Source organism: Arachis stenosperma, chromosome 4, assembly GCF_014773155.1.
Source record: "Arachis stenosperma cultivar V10309 chromosome 4, arast.V10309.gnm1.PFL2, whole genome shotgun sequence".
NCBI classification, from domain to species: Eukaryota; Viridiplantae; Streptophyta; class Magnoliopsida; order Fabales; family Fabaceae; genus Arachis; species Arachis stenosperma.
In genome coordinates, this window is record NC_080380.1 from 43571237 (window position 1) to 43595861 (window position 24625).

Below are 24625 nucleotides of genomic sequence, written 5' to 3' on the forward strand. Positions count from 1 at the left end.
AATGATAAATTATGAAAAGTGTATGTTGAATGGGCCTTGTGCCAGACTGCTACTGCGAAAGTACCCGCCTAACGGATAGCCTGAGATTGCTAATGCGGAAATGTTCGCCTAACTGATAGCACTGTTCCTTACTGTGATACACATTGAAATGTTATTATAATAAGGCCTAATTGACACGGGTAATCGTGATGCCAATGTGTCTAATTGACACAGTAAAGGGACCATATTCGGGGTTCACTCCGAGTAACGTCGGGTTGCGGGTAGACAACTGACGCATGAGCTCATGGCCTGCGCTAGGAACAAGCATGCATCATCTTGTTTGCGCATATGAACTTCTTGTGAATTATTTACTGCCATTTCTTTCTTGTTCATGCTATTTACTTGTTATATATATATGTTTGTGCCTTGAGTCTCTGTGTTTGTTCTTTTTTCTGTTTTGCGACAACTTAGAGATAAAGACTCTAGGTTCCCCTTTTACCTTACTGAGAACTCTAGGTTCTCACCCTTCTTTTCTTTCTTTCTCCCCCCTCCCAAGACGGGTCCGGCAGAGGAGCTCTTTGAGTTTCGTTCTAACCTTTGAGTTATGAGGATCCGGCGCGCGGAGGAGTCTTCATATGGAGCACACTTTGGACCGCTTTCTTGAACGATGTTAGGAGATCACCCCAGAGTTAGTCGCAGTGAATCTTTTGCTCATTTTTTATGATCTTAGTATTACTTTCCCTCGCTTTTGTACTACTTTTAGAGGGGTAGGGTAGGACGTCTTAGTAGTTCGGTTCCAGTTTAGAAAACCCGTGTGAGGGATGGGACTGATTTTTTCTTTTGTATCTGTACATATCACTTGGTGTGATACTCGGCTTTGATAGATGACACGTATCCTTGAACTTAACTCATGTGTATATTGTATATATGTTTATATATGTTATTTTTGTTGCCATGTGTTTTCTTACATGATAACTTTAAAGAAACTAACCTTGCGAGCAACTAAACGCTAATCCGCGAATAATAATTTATTCACGATTAACCCGATAAAGGATTTTATTGATATTAATTTATAAAAATCTGAGTCTAGAGCTAAGTAGGCCCGCACGACCAGTAACACCTGAACATTTGGCAATGGTCATGACGTGTCAAAAGTTGGGGTGTTACAGCCGGATTCTTAGTCTGCATGATGTCAAACCAGTAATAAAACTCTGCTTCAGTTTTTGCATAGGCAGCATTCACAAGCATCCTCCTTGCATCTTTACCTTTGAAGCTAAGGCTAGAATTCGCTGCCACATGACGAATATAGTACGCTTGAAAAGCACGTAGAGGCAGCCAACCATTCTCGGGGGCCTCAAGTGCAGCCTTGATACCATTATGCCTGTCAGAGAAAACAAGGATACCCTCCTGCGGCGTCACATGCGATCGTAGGTTGGACAAGAAGAATGACCATGACTCTGCATTTTCTCCCTCCACAAGGGCGAAGGCTATCGGGAGGATGTTCGAGTTTCCATCCTGCACTATCGCCAACAGTAACGTGCCTCCATACTTGTCATACAAGTGGGTACCGTCAATACTCACGAGGGGCTTGTAATGCCGGAAGGCCTCAATGCAGGGTGGAAATGTCCAGAAAAGACGATGAAAGTACACCGTTGACTCATCGACCTGATCCCCAAGTCGAACAGAAGAGGTCTTCAACACAGTGACTGTCCCGGCCATGGTCTACTGTACCCCCTAGCATCCAACGTGGCAACTCGGCATACGACTCTTCTCAGTCTCCATATATTTGTGCTACTGCCTTCTGTTTTGCCATCCAAACCTTCCTGTAACTAGGCTTGAACCCGTAATCGGCTTCTGTTGCTTGTTGACCTTTATCGTAACCGCAGCATCAGCCATAACCAACGGAAAAATCTTCGCACAGATAACGTGGTAATCAAGCTGACGGTGATCACTGGAAATAGAGGTGGCCAAGCAAGTGTGCGGACCGTTGTACCTCCTAACCTCCCAAGTGCCCTTTCGTGCACGAAGCGATATGCGAATCAACCAACTACAACCCTTGCCGAACTCCTTGTATTTTCCATGATACTTAAGATGATCTGATTCCAAGGCTCTGTACTCAACACCTCGACAGATGCTATAGTCCTTCACACTCAGAACAGCTTCATATTTATTCTGGAATGATTGCCCAATCTGAAATTCTGTAGAAGAACCACCAATTGTAGCACTTCCGTCTGCCTGTTGACCCAGAGCCTCCAAGTTTAGAGTGGAGAAGTGTGGAGGGTACTGCTGTATGCTAGAACTTGAAGGCCCGTACTGTGCATGTGGATTGGCACCTGTGTCATCATCGCTGTCCCCAATGATATCTACAGGCTCCTGGTCAGAGTCATTGTCCCGCATTGCATTCTCTACCCGATCAGGTTTTCCGAAGTCTTGAACATCATGAATCATGCCACCACCGGTATCCACCTCAAATCCCTGCTGCCAGACCCCAGGATTCTCCAACGGTACAGAACCAACTACCTCCGTTCGATCTAAATTAGCCGCGAAGGAAGGGGATGCGACTTGCGGAACAGATGGTCTGGCCACAGGCATCGAACTAGATGCACCGCTTGCGGCAGTCGAGCTATGAACTGGAGTTGATGCCCTAGAACTATCGACACCAACCTCCAACTTCGCATACAGCTCGTGTATTTTGACCTCCGGAAAACTCTTAACACAATGAAACAGAATCCTAATATTTTCATCGGCCGCTAGCACAAACGTATCATACTTAACACCGGTCGAGACAACTGCGACGGAAATCTTGTAGAATAGCTTCTTCACACACTTGCTCCCAAATATCCCAAACTTCTGCAAGATGCTGTTCTTTACATCTGACAAAGTGCTTGATGAACTGATGAATACACTCAATGGTTCTCTGTCAGTGAACTTCACACTATATTTTTTGCTTCTTTTAATTTTCCCAGAACAATGCACTAGGACAAGAAAACTCTCTTCCTCACTTGCCATTGTGTGATAATGATCTCTTCAGCAGCTTCAATCTCGCTCATATATATATATATATATATATATATATATATATATATATATATATATATATATAATTCTTTCCCTCATAAACCGTGGCAGCCAACAAGGGTTTATGAGTTTAAAAAACCTTTCATAGGATTTTATGGTCATATTTCTGCCTCCCTAAACCGTGGTGACCTACCACAGTTTATGTTCATTCTTTATCCTTCATAAAACGTGCCAGCTAGCAACGATTTACATGTAAATAGGAAACTGTGGTTAGCTCCCACATATTACATAATAATAAAAAAAGCACTTAAGGAAGTTTCAAATGTTACATTCAGTAAAGCTTTCTCTCCTTTATTTTATTTAAGTACATTGTCCTTAATAAAATATTAGATTGTCGATAAATTTTTATTAGTCTTTTGATATAAAATTTAGTACAAAATTAATATTCTACTAATATAGTTATATATGTTTTTTTTTTCAATTTTTTTATGGTTCAAGAATATTATAAATTTTAAATTTATATTTATATTTTATTTTGAATAAATATAAAATATAATAATGACCATAATAATATTATACTAAAATAAAAAAAAATTATAATTATATAATATTATTTTTAATTTACTATATCAAATTAAAATGTAAGTCTTTACATCCACGGATTTAACATTAATTAAATATGCATGTAAAATTGTTTTAACCTAGAAATCCATCCAAATTAAATTCATTAAAAAAAAAAAGGTAAAGCAAAAAGCCAAAAACATCTACCAACCCCCCGCAACATAAAAGGGTTATTGAGAATAAGCAGCGGTGCAGAAGCAGTGTCAGTGTCTTGAGAGAGAGAGAATGGCTTGCAGGCAATTCTGGGCTTCACGAGCTGCTTCCTACCTTAGGGTTTCTCTCTTCAACCGAAGCTTTTCCGCTGGTAACTCCCCTCTTTCTTCTTCCTGTTACGATCTGTTTTCGTTTCGTTTACGTGATCACTTTTCTGTATGTATGTTGTTGGATCTTGATCCATCACCGCATGTTTCTCATTCAATGCTTCATCTTAAATTTAGTACCTTTACTCTTTTTCTCATTTCGATGGAAATTGACACGCCTTTATTCATGTCATAAATTCTGATCTCTTATTCTTGATCATGTTATGGACTCTAATTTTTATGCACTGGCATTCAACATTGTAAGGTAGTTAATATCCACCTGTGTTATCTAGAAATGAAATTACTTTTATCTATGTGATAGTATCGGACTGAATGTCGTGTATAAAAGAAAAAATTAGATTGACACTGGTAGAGCATTAAAATTAAAATGGTAGTTGCATCATCTATTTTAAAGGGAAGGAACTTTATATGTTGTGATGGGAGGAGGAAAGAACACCTACCAGCTATCAGCATCAATGGCATTAACATAACAATTCCCCTATTTCTTATGTTCAATTTTTTGACCTTTAGTGCTGCAGGGACCAGAAAATGGTTTCTTGTATGTTATGTGAGAGTCTGTGACCTACCTAATGATTCTAGTGGGGCCTTACCAGCTCAAGTAGTTGTAATATGCTAAATGACAAGGATGGTGAATTGGTGTTTGGTGAAATTTTGGTAATTGATGGTGACAGAATGGAGAGGTTAGATTTTTTTTTTTTTTTTGGTTTTCTAATCACTGGATCTTTGAATGATGGATTTGAAAATGGAAATTGAAAAAGCTTTCATGTTTCTGTATGCATTTTCAAAGGGTTTTGCATGCTCTTTGGAAGATGGAACCATGATTTTTCTCATTATGCTCTTAACATTTTAAAGATTGAATTTTTGTATCAATTTCATGGAAAAAGGCTTTGTTTCTAATAAAAAAAAAAGAAAAGAAAAAATCGTTTGTCAATTCTTTTGTGTGTATTTGGAAATATTTGGAGAGAATAACTTTAGTCTCTCAAACTTCATTGTGGCTTCTATAGGTAAATTTCCCACAAGATTTTGGAAAGAAGCAAGAATTTGCTACTTATTTTTGGGTAAAAAATAAAATGTATTTGGACCACAGTTTTACCAATTAATTCTCACTTTAGTATGTACGCAAACTTTACCTAACTTTATACAAACAATACTCACTAATCCAATGTTTTTATCTTTGATATACATTACAAAACAGAGAACTAATTGTTTCAAAGTAGTTCTCCCAAAATATATTCGTCTCAAACATAAGTCTCCACCTTGAAACCTAGCCCTTGATATATCTTGACTTTAACCAAAACAATGTTCATTAATCCAATATCTCTTGCCTTTTAGTGCCTATCAAGTTGTCTTAGTGTGTCTAACTTTTCATCATCTGTAATAAACACACAAACAAGATAGAATGATAATATTGATAATATTCTTCTTGTGGCTCTTGAAAGAATGCAGGTAATCAGAAGGGAGCTCCTCTTTGTTAGCAATGATGCAAGAAGCAAAATTACCATTTTGATCTGATTTACTTGTTAGGTGACTAAGGCTAAAAAAAAACAGAAGTTAATTATTAGATTTTTATTAACTAACCTTTTATGTTCCTACAGTCATTAAAGACCTGAAGTATTGCGATTCTCACGAGTGGGTGAAAGTAGATGGAAAATCTGCGACTATTGGCATAACTGATCATGCCCAAGATCACTTGGGTGATGTTGTATATGTTGAATTGCCGGAAGTTGGGAAGGGTGTAACACAAGGAGAAAGTTTTGGTGCAGTTGAAAGTGTGAAAGCAACTAGTGATATTAACTCTCCTGTTTCAGGGAAAGTGGTTGAAGTTAATGAAGAGCTTAACAGCTCTCCTGGTTTGGTGAGTTTCCATTCTTTTTTAATCTATCAATTTACTTTTATTTTGTACCTAGATAATTAGATATATTGATTCAAGAATGTACCAAGAAATGGTAATGACGGATAAAAAGAAAACGAAGGGAGTATTTAATGTTTAAGGATCAGTCAATTTGGTTGAGTATCAGTCCCATGCATGTTAAAGTTGTGCAATGTTCCTTCATATAGGTTAACTCAAGCCCTTATAAAGATGGATGGATAATCAAAGTTGAAGTCAGTGACAGTGGTGAACTAAACAACTTGATGGATTCAGAACAGTATTCCAAATTCTGTGAAGAAGAAGATTCCAAGCATTAATTGTGTGCCCAAAATATCTTTCAAGCACTCTACAACATACGTTGTGTAGAGATCATGTTAAATTGGGAAAGCTAAGAATTGTTTTGTCGTCTTCTCCTTTTGTACTTGTCTCTTGCTTTGACTGCTCTATTTTTATATTTTCACGAGCTTTCTCCGGTTCAGTAGGATTATATTTCTCTCCCTTTGCCATGGAAGTATGAAACATATAACCTGGTGAATTTTCATAATAAAAAGCCTTGCGTTTTTTTACCCTTCTAAGTAGTGCTTATTTTGTTGCATGATATTTCTATTAAGTTTGAGACTCCGCTTTTCTCTATCTAATACTAAACCTGTTACCAGCTTACGATGAATTAAGATATGGTATGCCAAGTTTTCATATTAAGACAATATATATCATTTGCTAGTTTGGGATAGTTCGTATTATTTCGCAATCTTTGGAGCTTGGTTATCTGGTATAAGAATAGTAATATACTAATATACTAATATTAACTGACCTTCAGGATTCTTTCTAACAAATACTCACTGAAGAGCCTTTTTTCCTAGGATATTGAATTCAGACAAAGATTTGTACAAAGAATCATATTTTTAAAATAACATAAAATAAAACTGAAGAGATCAACATGACTCTTAACAATTGAGTTTAATTTTTAGTTGTTCCCTTCACTCTTAAGACTTGACTACACTGTGTTCTTTAACTACTTCTCAATTTCCATTTTCCGGCGCCCTATAGAACGGCTAAACTGAAAGCAATAGCACACATCAACATCTCCACCAACACTTGCAAGCAAAAACATACTTGGATAATGTTTACTCGGAATACTTGTATAAATTAACATGATCCCGATCATTTTAACAGTTGCATCCATTGCACGCTACTCAAGTTACATCTAACAAAAAGGCATTGCAACACACATATCCTGCTATAAACTCCAACGTCAGGTCTGTCTTCATCATACATACAAAAAGGGCCAAGTAAAACAGATGGGTGCCAGCGACTCATATTCCATTAAGAGTGACGACAACTCTTCGCGAAGAAGGATGATCCCGATGCTCACAAAGCCATATGCCCTACCACATAACAGTACCAAAAAAGAAACATAACGTTAATAATTTTGATGTTATATCAATCCAACCTTGGGTGTTAACCAAAATGTGGAGACAGGAACATTATGCAAACTTCCACATAGAGTAACTACATATTTCTTAATCTCAACCAACTTTACCATAATCCTAACATAAAATGTTGTCTGATGTTAATCATAATCAATAATCAACAATAGATATTACTAAACAACACCATATACACAATATAATTTTCTATTAGAAAGGTTTAATAGAAAAACCTAGAACAAAACAAATGACATTTGATAACTATTATGCTAAAAAATGAAGTGCCATAAGTAAATTAAGTAAGCAGTTGCCATTACATATACTGTGGCCAAAGATTCACTATGAAAATCAGGTTTGCTTACAAGCAGGCATGAATGTCAAGTATTTTTAAGTTGCTAACCATTGCTATAATTTATTTTGTCCTTGTTTTATTTATAAATTTGGTAAATCTTGTCCCTCTTGAAATGCATGCATGATGTGAGAATATAATCTAACAAGTTGATATGGAAGAAATGCAAAATATTGATCAAGACAGTCCATATATATCTACTATAGGGCTGCAATCTTGGAAAAGTGTAGTGAGATTTCAAATCTGTTTGTGAACTAATAGGTTTTTCCCAACCATAAATACAAGATGAATTTGGGTACCTGCCATGTTCCCATGTTAAGCTTTCCATTTGTTATTGGTATCCTTTAAAAAAATTATATACAAGATATCAGTACATTGTAACATATATTTTCAGCACAATGAATCAAATTAAAGCATGAAGCAGCTCTCACGTGAGTGCACAACCAAACATTGATGATTTAATATGAGCCGGCATGTCATCTGGGCCTGCAAGCAAAATTTCAAATCCAAAGAATATTGTAATGGATGGAAAATACAATATAGGAAAAGAAATACTCAACATGTATGCCGAAAAACTTGGGGAGGGAAAAGAGGGCCCCGCCTGGAAAAGGGAGGGGGGGGGGGGGAGGGAAAAAAAACACAGGATTATGCCTAGTTCCTGAATTATGATGTTTATGGTTTATGGGCCTTGGGCCTGGTGTTAGAAGATGAGTTCTTAGCAGCTAATCATTGATTAGAAGTTCTGTATACTAGTGCAGCTAAAGGAAAAAGTTTTGCAGACTAGAAGAAAGCATGAATAACTTACAAGACAAAAAATCACATTATAGAAGGTTGGTGCCTAGCAAGGTCAATGTCTAAAACTGGAAAAGTCTGTTCAGACTTCAAAAACACAGCTCCAACTATAATTTGTAACGGAAATCCCCATATTTCTTTCACCACAAAATCATCTAAAATAACATTCATTGTCGACCGAACTTAAGATAAAAATTTCCAAACGCAAATCACATGAAACTAAACCCACTGATAATCAAAATTAATTCTACAAAATCACGGCGATTCAATCTTAAGCTTGTAAACCCAAACTCACAGAATAAATTAAAAAAAAAAGAAACACTGAATTACAGTTAACTAACCCTCTAGAGTATGCTTCCAAGGCGCCGATGAACCCTGCACACCAACAAGTTGCGTTCTTGGAATTGCTATATAGTTAACTATTAACATAAAAATAAGAAGAGAATAGTAATAACAAAAATGTAAGAACCTCAGGAACAATTCGATTGAGGAAGGTTTCAGTATCATCACGAACATCAGAATCGTAATTCTCGTTAATAGTAAGAGAAGCACTCGTGTGCTGCACTGCCATTTCAGTTCCAGTTCCAGTTCCAATTTCAGTGGCACTGAGCTCAAACAATCAAAGTCAAAATGAAACGAAATTGATTATACTTACAGAAGAGATGAGCAAGGCCACACTTGAATCCAGACAGGTCCTGCTCGATTTCCTTCACTATCTGATTCCCGATCAAAGTTCAATCAATAGTTAGGGTTCGTGGAAATTAAAAATTAAACAGAGAAAAGATAATGAAAGAAGAAAGACGAGTGAGAGGATGGACCTTGGAAGTGACGAGATGACAACCGCGCTTATAGGCGGGTAAACTGACAGTCTTCTGAGCCCACTTGGGAACTGCGGCTTCCGCCATCGACTTCCTCTTCACGGTGGTGTCGTGCTGCTGCGCCTTCACGCCAACTCCAAATTTTGCTATGCAGATTGATGATACTTGCATGCTTCAGTGCTTTACCTTCAGATTGCATCTAAAGAAAAATGCTACACATACACATATGATGAAACTATGGTTAAATTACCAAAATCACCCGGATTTTGGAATATCCCAACAAGAATGTCATTTTTATTAACGATAAAAAATATTTTAAAAATTAAATTTTGATGTGATTTTTTTATAATTAAAAAATAAATATTTTTATCTTTAAGATTTAATAATAGTAAGTTTTTTGTAATATCTTTCTTTATCACTGGTCAAGAATAATTTTAAAAATTAAAAAAATTAAAGAACAAGTTTTGATATCTTTTGTGTATTTAAATATTTTTACAAAATTTTAAATTAAGTAGATAAATAATTTATCAAATACAAAAATTAAATAGTGTTATTTTTGTAATATTTTAAACTTTATGAGGATATTTTTTTTATTATATTTTATAGTATTTTAAAGATATTTTGTCATTTTTAAATGTGGGGTATTTTTGTCATTGTATTAAAAATAAGGATGATTTTGGTAACTTAGTCAAAAATATTTCGAGGCATCAAAATCGGCCTGAAAATTTTTAATATGAGGCTGTCTACCTGTTGGCCCAAAATAAGTTCAAAGGTAGGGCTGGACAACGATAGTATTGATAGGATATAGTCTATAATTTTATTCGATCTGCACTATATTCATCAAATTAGATATATTTATATTTTTTTAAGTTGGATTGAATATTGAGTATATTTGTATAATTTAAAAAAACTATTTTAAAGTCTTGTTTGATTGATTTTAGTTTTTACAAAAAAAAACTGCCTATAAAATCTATTTTTTTACCTGTTTTAACTTATTTATTTTTAAAAAGTTTTTTTGAATAATAAAAAAAATAATAACACAAAATCAAAGTTTAATTAATTCTTGAGAGAAATTCTAAACGATTCCTAATAATTACTTTGAAAAATAACAAAGGTTCTCAACAAAAAATATCTTTTTCTTTTCGGCCTTTCCGATCTTTATTTTTAAGGGGCTGATTAGCCCATATGTCAATAATTTCAATATTTTTTATTATTGACATATGAGCTAATCAGTCCCATTAAAATAAAGATCAGGGTCGAAAAATTTTTTTTTGTTGAGAGCTTCGTTCTTCCTTTAAGGTAATTGTCAGGAGTCGGTTTGAGTATTTACTCATTATTCTAAATTGAAGTGCAACATAAAAAATTAAAAATAAGATATCATAAAATTTATAAAACAACATACTAAAATTTATATCACATTAGGATTTAATTTCTTAAATTAGCAAAGAATTTAGATAAATTTTTAGTAGATCATAAATATATTTAAGAGGTGTCAATATATTTATAGAGGAGTGCTACACATACAAATCTTTTTGACTTACAAGTCTTACAAGTTACTAGGCCTTTTAATGCGTTATTCAACGTTTTCTATTTTCAAAGCGCTACACTAAGAACGGTTCTTCTTCTTCTTCTTCCTCTTTCTCTTCGTCTTCTTCTCCTCTTCGTCTTCGTCTTCGTCTTCTTCTTCTTCTTCTTCCTCTTCCTCTTCCTCTTCCTCTTCCTCTTCTTCTTCTTCTTCTCTTCTTCGTTTTTTTTCGATTTTCATGGTTTCTGAAATCAAGTTTTGAAATCGTTTTGAAGAAGAAGAAGTAGCAGAAGATGAGGAGAAAGAGAAAGAGTTCTGAATTATGCAACGAATTTTGGGTGTATTTTTTAAATCCTTTGGGTGTATTTTTCGTAATCCTTTGAGTATATTTCTGTAATCCTTTTGAAGATAATGGAATTTCAGAAATACACCCAAACGATTACAGAAGTACACCCAAAATGATTACAGAAATACACCCAAAGAATTACAGAAATACACCCAAACGGTTACCGGAATTCACCCAAACGATTATAGAAATACACCCAAGAGATTACAGAAAATACACCCAAAAGATTACAAAACTACACCCAAAGGATTTAAAGAAATACACCCAAAATTCGTTGAAGTACATTTTATGCATAATTCAGAACTCTTTCTCTTTCTCCTTCTCATCTTCTGCTGCTTCTTCTTCTTCAAAAACGATTTCACCATGAAAAATCGAAAAAAAAAGAGAAAACAGAGAGAAAAGAACGTAAATGAAGAAGAAGAGGAAGACGAGAAAGAAGAACGTGCAGAAACGAAAGAAAAGGGGAAGAAAAAGAGTAAGAGGAAGAAGAACGTGCAGCAAGAAGAAGAAGAAGGAGAAAGAGAAGGCAAGAAACGAAAGAAAAGAAAAAGGAGAAGACGAAGAGAAAGAAGAATGGTTCGAAGCGCGTTTTGAGCGTTAGTTTTAATTGAACTTGTAAGGCTTACAAGCCTTAATCGCTTGTATGCGAAGAATTACTCATATTTATAATAGACCACTTTTATTTAAGTAATTTCATATAGATAATCGTTTTTTTTTTTATTTTGAAAATTTGTTAAGATTTATTTTTGAGAGAAAAAATAATAGTTAGAGATTTACCGAGATAATTATTTATTTAGACAAACATAAGCCGTCCATTTTAACCTAAGAAATCGGATATATGGTAAAAACCACCTCCTAGGTGGGCTTTTTATCCCTGTTGAACCTGACTTTTTATCCACAATCCTGATATAAATAATTACTTCGGATATGTGAATATTATGCGTGCAGTCATATAAAAAGTCATATAAAAAGTGCAGAAGCTCTTGAAGACTTGAATGTTTGATTTTCACATCCGCTAGGCAGTGATGAAAGTTGGAGTTTCAATGGCTCGTCCATGGCTCTTCCCTCCAAATCAAAACGCTTTCTTTTCCGTAAGTCTCCCTTACGATTGTTCTCCTTAACTCCCTTCCCTCCTTTGTTGTCTCAGATTTTCTGAGTTCAAAATTGTTTTTTTCAACTTGTTGCAGCAGCAGCAGAATCTTCTTCTTTGTTCGAACCGAATGGCGATTGGTGTTGGGAGAAGAAAACCGCAGTTTGTAGTGAGCGCAGGGCCGAAGAGGATATCGATTGGTAAAGAGTGTAGGGAAGCATTGCAAGTAGGAATCGATAAGCTTGCTGATGCTGTGTCTATTACTGTAGGACCCAAAGGTGCATCTTTCAAATTTATTTCATCATGAATTTCAATGTTTTGAATGCTCAATGACTAGTATATTATACCAATACTCAATTATGTTCCATCCAGAAAGCACTGATTCACGAACCAAGTTTCCATAGAACTGATATTTTATAAAATTTTCACATTTAGTAGTAGCATGTATTGAGAGAACTGACATATGTCAAGAATGTTCCAATATTTTTTATGGCAGAGCTTAGAAAGTATTAAATACTGGCTGTTTGAAATTTGAAATACTTCAAAGTATATATGATTTTCAAAATATACATGTGTATGTACCAACAGTAAGAATATGAATTGCAGCTAATTAACTTATAATGGAACTGAAAATTGGTTCCATTTGCATCCTTTTAGTCCTGGAAAAGGATTGTATATGTATTTTGATATTTTTATTCACTGTTTATTGACTGCTCATTGTACATGCTGCTTATGTGATTCTAGTTAACAAGTTTGTTCATCTTGCTCCTTACCGTGCAGGACGTAATGTTATTCTCTCGGAATCTGGAAACCTTAAAGTGATTAATGATGGCATTACAATTGCTCGGTCCATAGAGCTTTCTGATACAATTGAGAATGCAGGTGCCATGCTAATTCAAGAGGTTGATCATTTGTTAGGTTTTGCCTTGGATTAAATAGAATAAATTTGAGACCAAAATAACTTGAGATGTATTGCTTGTTTCCTTCCTTAATGCTTGTAGGTTGCTAGCAAAATGAATGATTTGGCTGGTGATGGGACTAGCACCGCAATTATTTTGGCTCGAGCCATGATTAAATCTGGACTATTAGCAGTTGCATTTGGGGCTAATCCTATTTCTTTGAAGAAGGGAATGGACAAGACTGTAAAAGATTTGGTCAAGTTCTTGAAGCAGAAAAGTGTTCCTATTGAAAGAAGGGCTCATATTAAAGGTAGTTTCTTCTTCTATTTTTTGAGTTTTCCAAAGCAATGGGTGTTCTCAAGATGAAAATATTGAAGGAATTTTTTGTCCCTCTTGCAGCTGTAGCTTCAATTTCTGCTGGAAATGATGAGTATGTGGGAAATTTGATTGCTGAAGCTATAGAAAAGATTGGCTCTGATGGGGTGATCTCCATCGAGTCGTCATCATCATTTGAGACCTCTCTGATAATTGAAGAAGGGATGAAGGTATCATGCATTAGAATAAAAGTCAACAATAACAAGCATTAGTGTTCCTGTCATTCAGATGTGAATGATCACTATCATTGTCTTTTCCCTTGTTATATTTGTTCTCGGTTCCTTCTGTGCAGATTGATAAGGGTTACATGTCTCCTCACTTCATTACCAATCAGGAGAAGTCCATTGTTGAGTTTGACAATGCTAAAGTTTTGGTAACTGACCAAAAGATTTTGGCTGTCAACGAAATTGTTCCTTTGCTAGAAAAGGCTATGCAGTTGAGTGCTCCACTCTTAATTATTGCAGAGGATGTCTCAAGGCCAGTGTTGGAAACGTTAACAGTGAACAAAATGCAAGGATTACTAAGAGTTGCAGTTGTAAAATGTCCAGGATTTGGAGATGCAAAGAAAGCTTTGTTACAGGATATTGCACTTATGACAGGTGAGTTCCTACAGCATATAATAATCTCAATTAATATCTTTGGAAACTTCCTTTACATTAGTGTTATGCATATTCTATAAACAGCAAACTCTTTGTTAGTCTTTGTTTTTCTTTAGTAAAAATCAGTCCTGATCTTATGACTTGAATTGTATATCTTCTATGGGGTGTCACTATTTAGGAGCTCTTCATGATATCTTGACTGTATGAGCATAATTTGAGGTTTTCTTTTTTTTTTTCCCCTTAAATTTGCCCGGATACTTTGTTCCCATTTCCTTCATTAATGTACCCACTTTCTCTGCTCTGCTTGTTTGACATCATGTTTACATTAAAATCACAGGTGGTGATTTTCTTTGTGGAGACTTGGGTCTCACACTTGAAGGTGCAACATCAGATCAGCTTGGCACTGCACTGAAAGTGACAATAACCAGTAATTCGACAACTATAATTGCTGATCCTGCCACAAAGGCTGAAATTAAGGCTAGAATTTCACAGATAAAGAAGGATCTTGTTAAAACAGATAACGCGAACCTGTCGAGAAAGCTCTCAGAGAGAATTGCAAAACTCTCTGGCGGTGTAGCTATTGTAAAGGTACCTACTCCAATAAACATGTATTGAGTTGTCTGTACTCTGATCAATTCATGACCTCCTTACTAAAGAGGTCCTATAAAAGAAATTTTCTGTAATGAATATGATTTATTCTTAATAATATATCATTTTTTTATACTTACCTTCTCTCTTACAAATTTGCTTCTTCTACTATAAAACAATTTTTGTGACGTCCAATATCAAATAACATTTTATGTTGACATTTGTTTTGTATCAATTGTGCAGGTAGGTGCGCACACTGAGGTAGAACTAGAGGAGAAAAAACTTAGGATTGAGGACGCGAAGAATGCAACATTTGCTGCTATACATGAGGGAATTATTCCTGGAGGGGGTGCCGCATATGTCCACCTATTGGACTTGATACCAACAATAAGGAACTCCATGGAAGATCTAGATGAGCGAATTGGTGCTGATATTGTGGCTAAGGTATGGTTATGTTTATTAGTTTCCTAGCTCTCGTACTTGTGCTCCTTCATACAATTTGTGAATCTGTATAATTAACCCTACAATATGTCGTTGAGGCTGAGAGGTCTCAATAAATTCCAAATACTCCAGCCTCATTTTGATTGTTTTCATCCATGCCAAAAGTCTCTCATTATCACTTTATTTGTTTTGAAGATGGTCCAAAACGTATTAATAGAGAAACTTGCTCATCTGTATACTGTCCTTGTTAAGTTCACATCATGACTTTGATATCTTATCAGCTATCTCCCTCGTTACTATCAATACTTGGTACTTGGGCTTGAAATTTCAATTCTAATAGTGAACTTGGCAGGGAGAATTTAACTTTGATTATGTTTTCCCTGGAGGTTGAGGTTGTGTGTCAGGTCTTCTGTCAACCTCTCTATGTGATTGCTCATTGCTCTCTTGACCTTGTTATTCTTAGATATTACATATTATTTGAAACCATTCTTCTTTTCAAAAGAAATAAATAAAAAAATAAAAATCTGGTGCATTCCATATTTGTTTCCCCTGTACTTTCATTAGTTCATCGAGGCTTGGGATTAATTTTGTGAGGCAATTTGTTTATGAACTTGTGTTGAATGCCTTTAGATATATGTAAGCAGTTTCACACAATGCATTGCAGGCAATGCTTGAACCTGCAAAATCAATTGCAGCCAATGCTGGAGTTGATGGAGACATTGTTGTCCAGAAGACGAGAACACTTGATTGGCGAACTGGATATAATGCAATGACAGGCACATATGAAGATCTTCTAAATGCAGGAGTGATAGATCCTTGTCGAGTTGCCAGATGCGCTCTTCAAAGTGCAGTTTCAGTTGCTGGTATGGTATTAACTACCCAGGCTATATTGGTGGACAAAACAAAAAAACCCGAGCCATCTGTGCCTCTGCTCCCTGGTATGATACCTTAAAACGGCGAAAACACTACAATTTTGACAATCAACTTTAGTATCATGAATCAAAGCCTGCAAATGTCCCTTTTGTTGATTCACACTCGGCCAGCGAGAAGAATGCTCTTGCCATGAATGGAAAAGTCTCGGGTTGCTGCTGCTTATTTGAGTATTGACTTGATGAAATCCATGTGCCATGCAGCCATGAAGAATTTTGTTGAAATTGCATGGAAACTTATCCTGCAAAAAAAAAAAAAAAATCATTCCACCACATTTTATATCACAAGCCTAACACACTTTTTTTTCCTGCATGTATTCTTAACTTGTGTATAATTAGTTTTCCTAATTATTAGAATTTTAATTACAATCTTTCAACCATTCTTCTTCCTAGCAAACTGGAAATAGTGTACTTGACATTGCTCCACACAAATAACTGCTTCCTCTCTAATCTCTCCTTTGTTGGTATAGCTTTTAATCTTATTAATCTCCAACTAAAAAAACATGAATAGCAAGTGGTGTCTGAATCTTCTATGATCCATTTTTATTTAATATATAAATCCAAAGTATGCACTGATTATTTATCTGTATACGAATGAATTTATTTTACATATATGAAATATTAAAATCCTGAAGTTTTTTATTCCTTAGCAAGCTTTTAATTTGGATAAATTCTCATTTTTATATATGTGAAATTAAGTTAATCTTTAAATGATCCTTGTTTAAGTAAGAAATATTGTACTCTTTGTTAATTAAACAAATTTTAACTTTTTATTTATTATATTTTATATCAATGTTTAGATTTAGTATTCAGGATGTAATTTATTTTATTTTTTGATTCTTTTTATCTTTATAGCAAATTATTTCAAAGAGCACTGCACTTTATTTTTTCCGAAATATATTAGCATTCGCTGTGAAATTATTTCATATTTTAAATATATAAGTTTATAAAATTATAAATGTCATGTGCTCTCACTTACTTGCTAACAAAATTTTTCTCTCATTAACTCTTCAGTTTTGTTTTTTGGTATTCATCTCTTTAGTCATTACTTAACCCATTTTTCTTCCAAACACTTCAGACTATATTCACTAGAGAAAGGGATTATAAACCATTTTGTTATTATGATCACTCTTAGGCTTAGTTTGGTAAAACTTTTACTTTTTAAAAGTAGCTTATAAAAGTTAACTTTTAAAAGATGGCTTTTTAAAAGTTGTAGCATTTATGTTTGGTAAATCAAATAAAAAACAACTTTTAATAAACATAAGTAACATCAATTGTGTTTGGTAAAATAGCTTTTAAAATTTAAAAATACTATAATAGACATAAATGCAAACATTAAATTTGAAAATTAGTTAACATATGAGGTTATATTAGACTTTTAAATTTTGAAAAGCACAAGCCAGCTTTGAAAAGTTCCCTCCTAGGTGCTTTCAAAAGCACCCCTAACTTTTAAAAGCCGCAAACACAAGCACTTGAACTTTTTAATTTACCAAACGCAAAATGACGTGCTTGTGTTTTTTAAAAGCACAAGCACCTCCTGAAAAAGCTTTACCAAACCCAGCCTTACTTTGACACTGACCAATTGTCTTAACCAAACTAAAACGCTACTACAAGAAGAAGAATAATACGAATAGAAATCCATATAAAACAAGTGCATCTTATTTTCAACAACTGCTATTAACTGCTCTTCCTCTGATAGGTTTTACTTTTCCATGATTATGAATCTATTAAAAACTCTGTACTGGTTCCTCATAATTGGCCAACTGCCATCCTTCTTTCTTATGGTGATGTAATAAATTATAGGAATAATTAAAACCGCTATAAGTAGTAGATTATTATAAAAACAATTAGGTGTTGAAGCTTTCAGACCCAACATTTCCTCTCAATTGGTTACTATCTGAACTAATAACAACTTTTAAAGAATAACTACTATTTATGAGCAAGTTTATAGAGTTGATCTTTCTATATAGCCTTGGAAAAAAGTTAATTACATGCAACATTACCCATATATAGTTAAACTTTATGGTATATCCATACATAGATTATTTTGTCTTTGTTATATAAATTTAAACAACATAAACCACAAAAAGGTAAGAGTGATAATGGGTAGGGTAAGATAGAGTATGGATCTAATCCTATTCCTATCCGTGAATTGATAATATTCCGACCATACTTGCGGATTATAAAAAAATGCAACATTATTATATAATTTGATGATATTTTAAAATAGAATTGACTTTTATATATATATATATATATATATATATATATATATATATATATATATAAACGTATTAAATTATCAATTAGTGGCTAAAAAAGTAAAATTTTTTTGTATTTAATGAAAAAATTTTGGTTTAACATTCACTTGAAATATATTTTAATATAAGTATATAATATATACATATATAGAGTGCGGATTGGTCGGATAGAGTTGAGACTCAATCCACATCCTACCCGACTTCTACGAAAATGTTACTTGCACCTTACCCTATCCGCTATTGACAACCTTACTTGTCCGAGTTGGGTCGGATTGAATATGCACGCATAGGGTGCATATTGACACCTCTAAAAAAAATCGAAACTCCTAAAAAGCTAACCAGTAGATTAAGGCTTTCAAACCATCTTTCAATAAGTGAAAAGAAAAATACTAAACATACATATTTGACATCTAGACACTATTGGAAAGGAAAAAAAAAAAAAAAAAGTTTAGATTGAGATATGAAATGATGATAGCTTAATTTGTAAGCTACGTATGTTAATCGCTGAGGGAAAATAAATGCTTCAAAGATACAGCACTTGGCTTCAAAGTATCAACGTTTTCTTTTGCATATATCCCACTAATTAGTACACATATAGTCTTAGTAGGCAGTATCCAATGATTCAAGATTTAATAATTCTGTTCATATATCCAGCGAATATAGTGTTCTAATACTTGTCTAAAAATATAATTGTTATTAATTAATTATATTATATTATTTTTTAATTAACAAAAAATATATATAATTGTTACAAAATACTAATATAAAAAGAATGTCTATTATAAAAAATGTACACACAACATAACTGTTGTTAATTATATTAACATATCTCTTGTATTAAAAATACACATGTGATCTGGCCCTACATCATCATTATTCTTCTATGAATGCCATCACCTTCACCCACTATACCTTACCATTAATTTTCCATATACAATCACTTTGGTGTATGGGGTCCCAAGGATCAGTTAGATGGAAGAAGAATAATGAAATGGATAGATGGTAAATTTATGCATCGTTATTTATAAAATATTTTATATACTTTCTACATCTTCATTTTCTAGGTTTCTGATATTTGGCTATATTAATAATGAAAATATTAGGTGATAAATATATATTTTTCTATTAAACTAATCAATTCTCATTTTTTATATTAAAAGTGTTGGCTCCTAACATTTTTTATTTATAATATTTTTATTCTTTTAGAATGTATCTAAATCTTTATAGAGCTTGTTTGGGTATTATTAATTGTTAAAAAAATATTTTAATAAAAAAGAATTTTATTTTTATCTTTTAGTGCGTTTAAACAAATTTTAATAGTAAAAATAAAAACACTAAAAAAAATAAAAATATCTTTTCTTAGAACTATAATTTCTATTTTTTTAAAAGATATTTTTACTTAAAAAATATATTTTTAACATAATAAATAAACAAAAAGTATTTTTATATTATTATATTTAAACATAATTATTAAATAAAAAAATATTTTTATATGAAATATCTAAACATAAAATTATTTTTATTTTTTTAAAAGATTTTTTTAAAAAATATCACTTAAAAAAGTTTTTTTCCATAAAATTTCATCCAAATAAGTTTATAGTCGTTCAAATTCAAATTTAAAAATTTCTTTTTTCAATATATTGATATTTGTTTGACATAAAAGAAAATTTATTATACTAAATAAATTTAATTATTCTTCTATTGTAAATTTAATTATTCTAATAGATGATTATTTAGTTGAAAAATATATAAATTGATATGTATAACTTATATATTAATTTTTAGTATGGATAGATATTTTTAATAACTAATAGCACCTCTACCCTTTGCATATTGGTGGCATAAAATTAAGACTAGAACGTTATTATTATCCTTAATGATTGTTATATGAATTCTGCTCAAGACAATAAAAAATTTGAATAACGTGAATAATTGACTAATTTTTTAGTCCATTGAGAAATTAAAAAAAATACCCCAAATTAAGTTTAAAAAAAATCTTTTTAATTTTACTATGAAAAAGTATATGAAACTAAAAGGTTATTAGTCAAAAATTAAATAAAATCACATTAATTAAATTTAAAAAATTTAAAATTGATTAATAAACCTAATTAAAACCTATAAAAACCTTCCTCTTCTCTCTCACATTAACCTACCCACCTCCAACAATTACATACACATACACAGACCCTTTCTCTCACCGGCCCTCTCCGTCTCTCGAAATTTTGCACGCATAAACAACTAACAAAGCATGCAAATAACGCAATTCGAATTAGAGTTTATCTTACAACGCAGACATAGTAGTGATTGTCATCAACACGTTCACGTTCGGCATCTTCCGAACGCACTCTCTGATCATTGGAATTGCCACCATTCTTTCTCCTAATGACACAGCGTGAAACCACACCAGAGGTCTCGGTCGCCGTGGTAAGGAAGGGCGACCGAGTCGCTCCAGCCACCGGCAACGGTAGTCGAGGCCTCAGGAAATGCGCCACCTCAAGTGGAGCCGAATCAGCGGCGAGAGAGCGTAGGTTAAGGTTCTATATACGTTGTACAGTAGCAAACCCTTTTTCGTTGAATACGCCATTGCTTCTTCTTCAGCTTCAGCTACTACTACTACTACTACAGACTGGAGTGAAGTATTCGGTGGGCGAGGGTGTATGATAGAGGCCCAAGGAAGAAGCACATTAATTGGGCCTATGGGTATATGCTACATACTTGATCTTAGTCAAAAGGAGTTCTTGAACAATTACAGAAATATAAAAAAAAACATTCATTTAATATGAAAAAAACATCCTAATACTTAACAAAAGAAATATCCAGTTATATTTTAGCAAAAATAATTAAATATCTATAAAATTTAAAAAAAATTATGAAATTCTTAAAGAAATAGAAACATTCACCATTGTAATACAAAAAAATTCGAAAAATATATAAAAGAACATCCATTTAGTATGAAAAAGAAACATTCTGATACTTAGCAGAAGAAACATCCATATATATTAACTCGTAGAGATTTTAGATTCACCCATAGTTATTTGGCTGGTTTTTTTGCTAATACCCTTTTGGTTCCCTAGCATTGTTCTTGGAAATTTTAACTATCTCCTTCTTTTTAACTCTAATTACACTTCCTTCTAATTTAAATCTCCTTCCCACTGTCGCCATCTTTTGCCGTCAAACATCCAATTTACATTAAAAACAAATATCTCATTTATATATAAATAACAATCATTCCATTTACACTAAGAATAAACATCTCATTTGCATGAAAAATAAACATGCACATGCGTATATAAAACTTTTGTTGCATACCTTCTCACTGCACGTCTAATATGTTGCTGTAGACGTAGCCTTTTAGATCCATACCGTACGGTGGTTTATGACGAAGATGGTGGAGGAAAAAGGAAAGGAAGAAGCGAGAACCACCATAAAATCTTGCGGTCAAATCTGTGGGAGGCGAGAACGAAAGGAAGATTCTGCATGACTTTGAACAATGTGTTGGCGCCGAGGTGATTGTCATTGTTGTCAATAGTGGTGGTAAACTGCAACAGTAAAGACGGGGTTGCAGGGTGCACGGTTGACACGCAGCGGAGTTGTTTAGACGGCGTCAGCAAACGGATGGGACGTTGGCTGGAGGCTGTATGACGTCAGATCGGAGAGAGAAAAGTGAAGCGGCACTTAGAGTGTCTATACAAACCCAAAATGACAAATAAAAAAAAGAGGTTAAATTTAAATTAGGTGTAACTGCTAATTCTTATTTATTAATTTTTAAAATTAAAAATTAAAAATAATTAATTAATTATTCAATTTATAATTTTGATTTTTTTTATTATATTATTCACATTGTTTATTAATTTTATTATCTATCTATATTTTTTTTTGTTATACATTGGAAGTATAAGATTTTCTATATTATTAGTATCCTGTAATTAAATATTTGTATCTGTAGAATTTCTAAAGTAATAGACAACTGAATCCAATATCTTTATTAAAATAGAAATATATAATTAATATTTAAATACTTTTTTTTTTGTTATCCACCAACAACGTACATAAATGAAATCTAAATTTAAATTGATACAACAGTACCATGATCCGTGATCTTATATATACATACATATACCTCGTACAGTGGATGTTACTAGATGGCGTGGTTATTACTTTCTTTTCTTAACCATGATGGCTTTATTGATAAGTGGTGATATATTTATGATGTCTATATATGCAATCTAATTATAGGCCCTATAAAATGATAGGGTCTTTCTAACCTTCATTTAAACGTTCTTTGCTTTAAACTGTTCTTGATTTATATACATACCCATAAGATATATACATATCTAATAATATCTTCATGACCCACAAAAGGGTATGCTTCAACTATTAACCAATGATATTGTTTACGAATCTCAACAACTTTTTTCTTATTTGGGTAACATATGTTCTAAAAAATTATTATTAGTAAAAATACTTGCATTTGTTATTTTAATAAGTACAAAATAAATACATTGAAAAATTAGGATATATATTAGCTAAATATTTTTTGAATAAATAAAATGTAATGTTTATGTTCTGTAATATAATAAAAATTAATCTAAACGTAATTTAAATAAACAAAATTTATAGAAATGTCTCATAGATCTTAATAAATTTAAATATAGCTAATATTCGGATAAAATTAGGCACATTTTTAAAACTAAGTCTTTAATTAAATCATTGTTCATTTTTTTGTCATATTTTTTTTATTGTCACGACCGTCTTCTTCTCTTATTTAATTTTTTTTTCCTTCATCATGATCATCATTCTCTTCTTCTTTACTTATACATATTTAGTAAAAATACTAAACATAGAAATTTTAATATACATCACAAATATTTTAGTGTACAATATAAAAAATTGATATGTAATATAAAAAAATTTGTGTATTATATCAATAAATTTTTATATTATATGTAAAAATTTATGTGTTATATTAATAAATTTATGTGTTATATGTAAAATTTTTGATATTGTGTGTGTAAAAATTTATGTGTTTTATAATAAAATTTTATTCTATACTCTGTAACAAAATTTCTGTACTAAAGAAGTACAAAAATAAAAAAAACCATGTAATAAACGCGTGTGATTTTTTTTTTTGTTGGATTCATAATGTGTTAATTAGACTTAATTACCAAAATATTTTACATATACTATCACAGTTTAATATTCTTTTGTAACTTTTAACATGCACTACTTGGTTATTTTTTTTAACTTTTATTAATGTTAACAAGTGTCTTTAGATTATTTGTTAGTTAAATTCTTAAATTACATGTCTCTTCTTTCCTCAGATAAGCTTTTTTTTTTCTAAAATATATTTTTCTACAAATAAGTGTTTATTTAGTAAATCAATGTAATATTATTAATTATATTTTTTCAAATTATACTCCTAAAATATAAAATAATTAAGAAGAAAAATTATAGGTATAAAAAATAACTTTAAAATTTAATTTTTAGTTTTTATTACTCTAACAAATTTTGACCCTTTTAATCCACTTAAAAAAAGATTACTCATCTTTAGATAGAGTAACAACTAACAAAGACATGAAGAAGATTCACAATAGCTGCTTGGTGTGACTCATGTATGGAAGAGTCATCACACACGAAGAAGACAGAAAAAGCGAAGACGTAGACGCACGTCGTGTACAGAGAGGTACGAAGTATAAGCAAAGAAATAGCCCAAAGAACTATTTGAAAACGAAAGACTTTGGTGAAAGAAATAAAGACTAAAGAGTAAAGACACTCTCTGATTTGTCTTTAATATATAAATATATAATGATTTCGTTAAAAATATTTACCAAAATTTTTATAGACGACGAATTTTCAGGAATGACTTAAAATTTAGTAAGTATCAAAATTTAGATCTCTTATTTGTAGTTTTGTATCCGAATTTGATAAGAAAGGATTAAAGAAATGTGTTGAAAGAGATAGTCAAAATAAAGTCCTGTTTAAAGAAGAGTTGATTTTAAAAAAATCAATGTTTCGTGTATATTCTTTATGGTTAATATTTTTCTAATATAAATATTTTCTTAACAATTAACGTATATTTAATTTATTTTATTAATTTAAAAATAATTAATTAATGATTATTATATTTTTATACGAATATCAAAATAAAAAACATTTGAAATCAAAATAATATTATTGAATAAAATCGTTCTCGAGAATTTTGTAAATCAAAAGAAAAAATGTTAGTCATGTGAAAATATTTTTAATTTGATAAAATTAAAATATAATAGTGAAAATTTATTAAATAATTTTATATATTTCAATAATAAGACGAATAAATATAAAAATATTTATTAGAGTGAAGGGAAGCAGCAAGCTTCTAAAACTAGCAATAATATC

At 32.3% G+C, this 24625-nt stretch overlaps 4 protein-coding genes across 6 annotated transcripts; 2 read left to right on the forward strand and 2 right to left on the reverse strand.

Moving 5' to 3' along the window:
* Positions 1-1770: 1770 nt before the first annotated feature.
* Positions 1771-2988, reverse strand: LOC130974926 (uncharacterized). The gene has a single exon (XM_057899765.1). It carries the CDS (start codon positions 2986-2988, stop codon positions 1771-1773), a length of 1218 nt encoding a protein of 405 aa, XP_057755748.1.
* Positions 2989-3771: 783 nt separating this feature from the next.
* Positions 3772-6383, forward strand: LOC130973442 (glycine cleavage system H protein 2, mitochondrial). Its single transcript, XM_057897949.1, has 3 exons — positions 3772-3922; positions 5534-5793; positions 5997-6383. The coding sequence occupies exons 1-3, from the start codon at positions 3844-3846 to the stop codon at positions 6123-6125; spliced, it is 468 nt and encodes a 155-aa protein (XP_057753932.1). The 5' UTR covers positions 3772-3843; the 3' UTR covers positions 6126-6383.
* A 535-nt stretch (positions 6384-6918) lies between these two features.
* Positions 6919-9418, reverse strand: LOC130973415 (uncharacterized). Its single transcript, XM_057897913.1, has 7 exons — positions 9195-9418; positions 9032-9092; positions 8846-8940; positions 8718-8751; positions 8016-8070; positions 7884-7926; positions 6919-7193 (listed from the first exon to the last, which is right to left on the reverse strand). Exons 1-7 carry the CDS (start codon positions 9363-9365, stop codon positions 7122-7124), a joined length of 531 nt encoding a protein of 176 aa, XP_057753896.1. The 5' UTR covers positions 9366-9418; the 3' UTR covers positions 6919-7121.
* Positions 9419-11975: 2557 nt separating this feature from the next.
* LOC130976202 (chaperonin 60 subunit alpha 2, chloroplastic) lies at positions 11976-16434 on the forward strand. Of its 3 annotated transcripts, none has more exons than XM_057900991.1 (9): positions 11976-12156; positions 12253-12433; positions 12936-13057; positions 13157-13364; positions 13454-13599; positions 13722-14028; positions 14366-14616; positions 14860-15060; positions 15722-16434. In XM_057900991.1, the coding sequence occupies exons 1-9, from the start codon at positions 12091-12093 to the stop codon at positions 16007-16009; spliced, it is 1770 nt and encodes a 589-aa protein (XP_057756974.1). In that variant the 5' UTR covers positions 11976-12090; the 3' UTR covers positions 16010-16434. The 3 variants fall into 3 exon arrangements, with proteins under 3 accessions (XP_057756974.1, XP_057756975.1, XP_057756976.1); XM_057900992.1 differs by having other exon boundaries at positions 12019-12156; positions 12256-12433; XM_057900993.1 differs by lacking the exon at positions 11976-12156 and having other exon boundaries at positions 12403-12433; positions 12936-13037.
* The last annotated feature ends 8191 nt before the right edge of the window (positions 16435-24625 follow it).

What these genes read in the sequence shown, in the direction of transcription:
- LOC130973415 (XM_057897913.1), bottom strand. Translation starts at nt 9,365, where the DNA reads ATGCAAGTATCATCAATCTGCATAGCAAAATTTGGAGTTGGCGTGAAG. An exon ending in TCAATCGAATTGTTCCTGAG is followed by an intron (nt 8,752 to 8,845) that starts GTTCTTACATTT and finishes GTTGGTGTGCAG; the next exon opens with GGTTCATCGGCGCCTTGGAA. An exon ending in ATGTTTGGTTGTGCACTCAC is followed by an intron (nt 7,927 to 8,015) that starts GTGAGAGCTGCT and finishes ATTTTTTTAAAG; the next exon opens with GATACCAATAACAAATGGAA.
- LOC130976202 (XM_057900991.1), top strand. Translation starts at nt 12,091, where the DNA reads ATGAAAGTTGGAGTTTCAATGGCTCGTCCATGGCTCTTCCCTCCAAAT. An exon ending in GTGCCATGCTAATTCAAGAG is followed by an intron (nt 13,058 to 13,156) that starts GTTGATCATTTG and finishes TAATGCTTGTAG; the next exon opens with GTTGCTAGCAAAATGAATGA. An exon ending in AAGAAGGGCTCATATTAAAG is followed by an intron (nt 13,365 to 13,453) that starts GTAGTTTCTTCT and finishes TCCCTCTTGCAG; the next exon opens with CTGTAGCTTCAATTTCTGCT.
- LOC130974926 (XM_057899765.1), bottom strand. Translation starts at nt 2,988, where the DNA reads ATGGCAAGTGAGGAAGAGAGTTTTCTTGTCCTAGTGCATTGTTCTGGG.
- LOC130973442 (XM_057897949.1), top strand. Translation starts at nt 3,844, where the DNA reads ATGGCTTGCAGGCAATTCTGGGCTTCACGAGCTGCTTCCTACCTTAGG. An exon ending in CAACCGAAGCTTTTCCGCTG is followed by an intron (nt 3,923 to 5,533) that starts GTAACTCCCCTC and finishes ATGTTCCTACAG; the next exon opens with TCATTAAAGACCTGAAGTAT. An exon ending in TTAACAGCTCTCCTGGTTTG is followed by an intron (nt 5,794 to 5,996) that starts GTGAGTTTCCAT and finishes TCCTTCATATAG; the next exon opens with GTTAACTCAAGCCCTTATAA.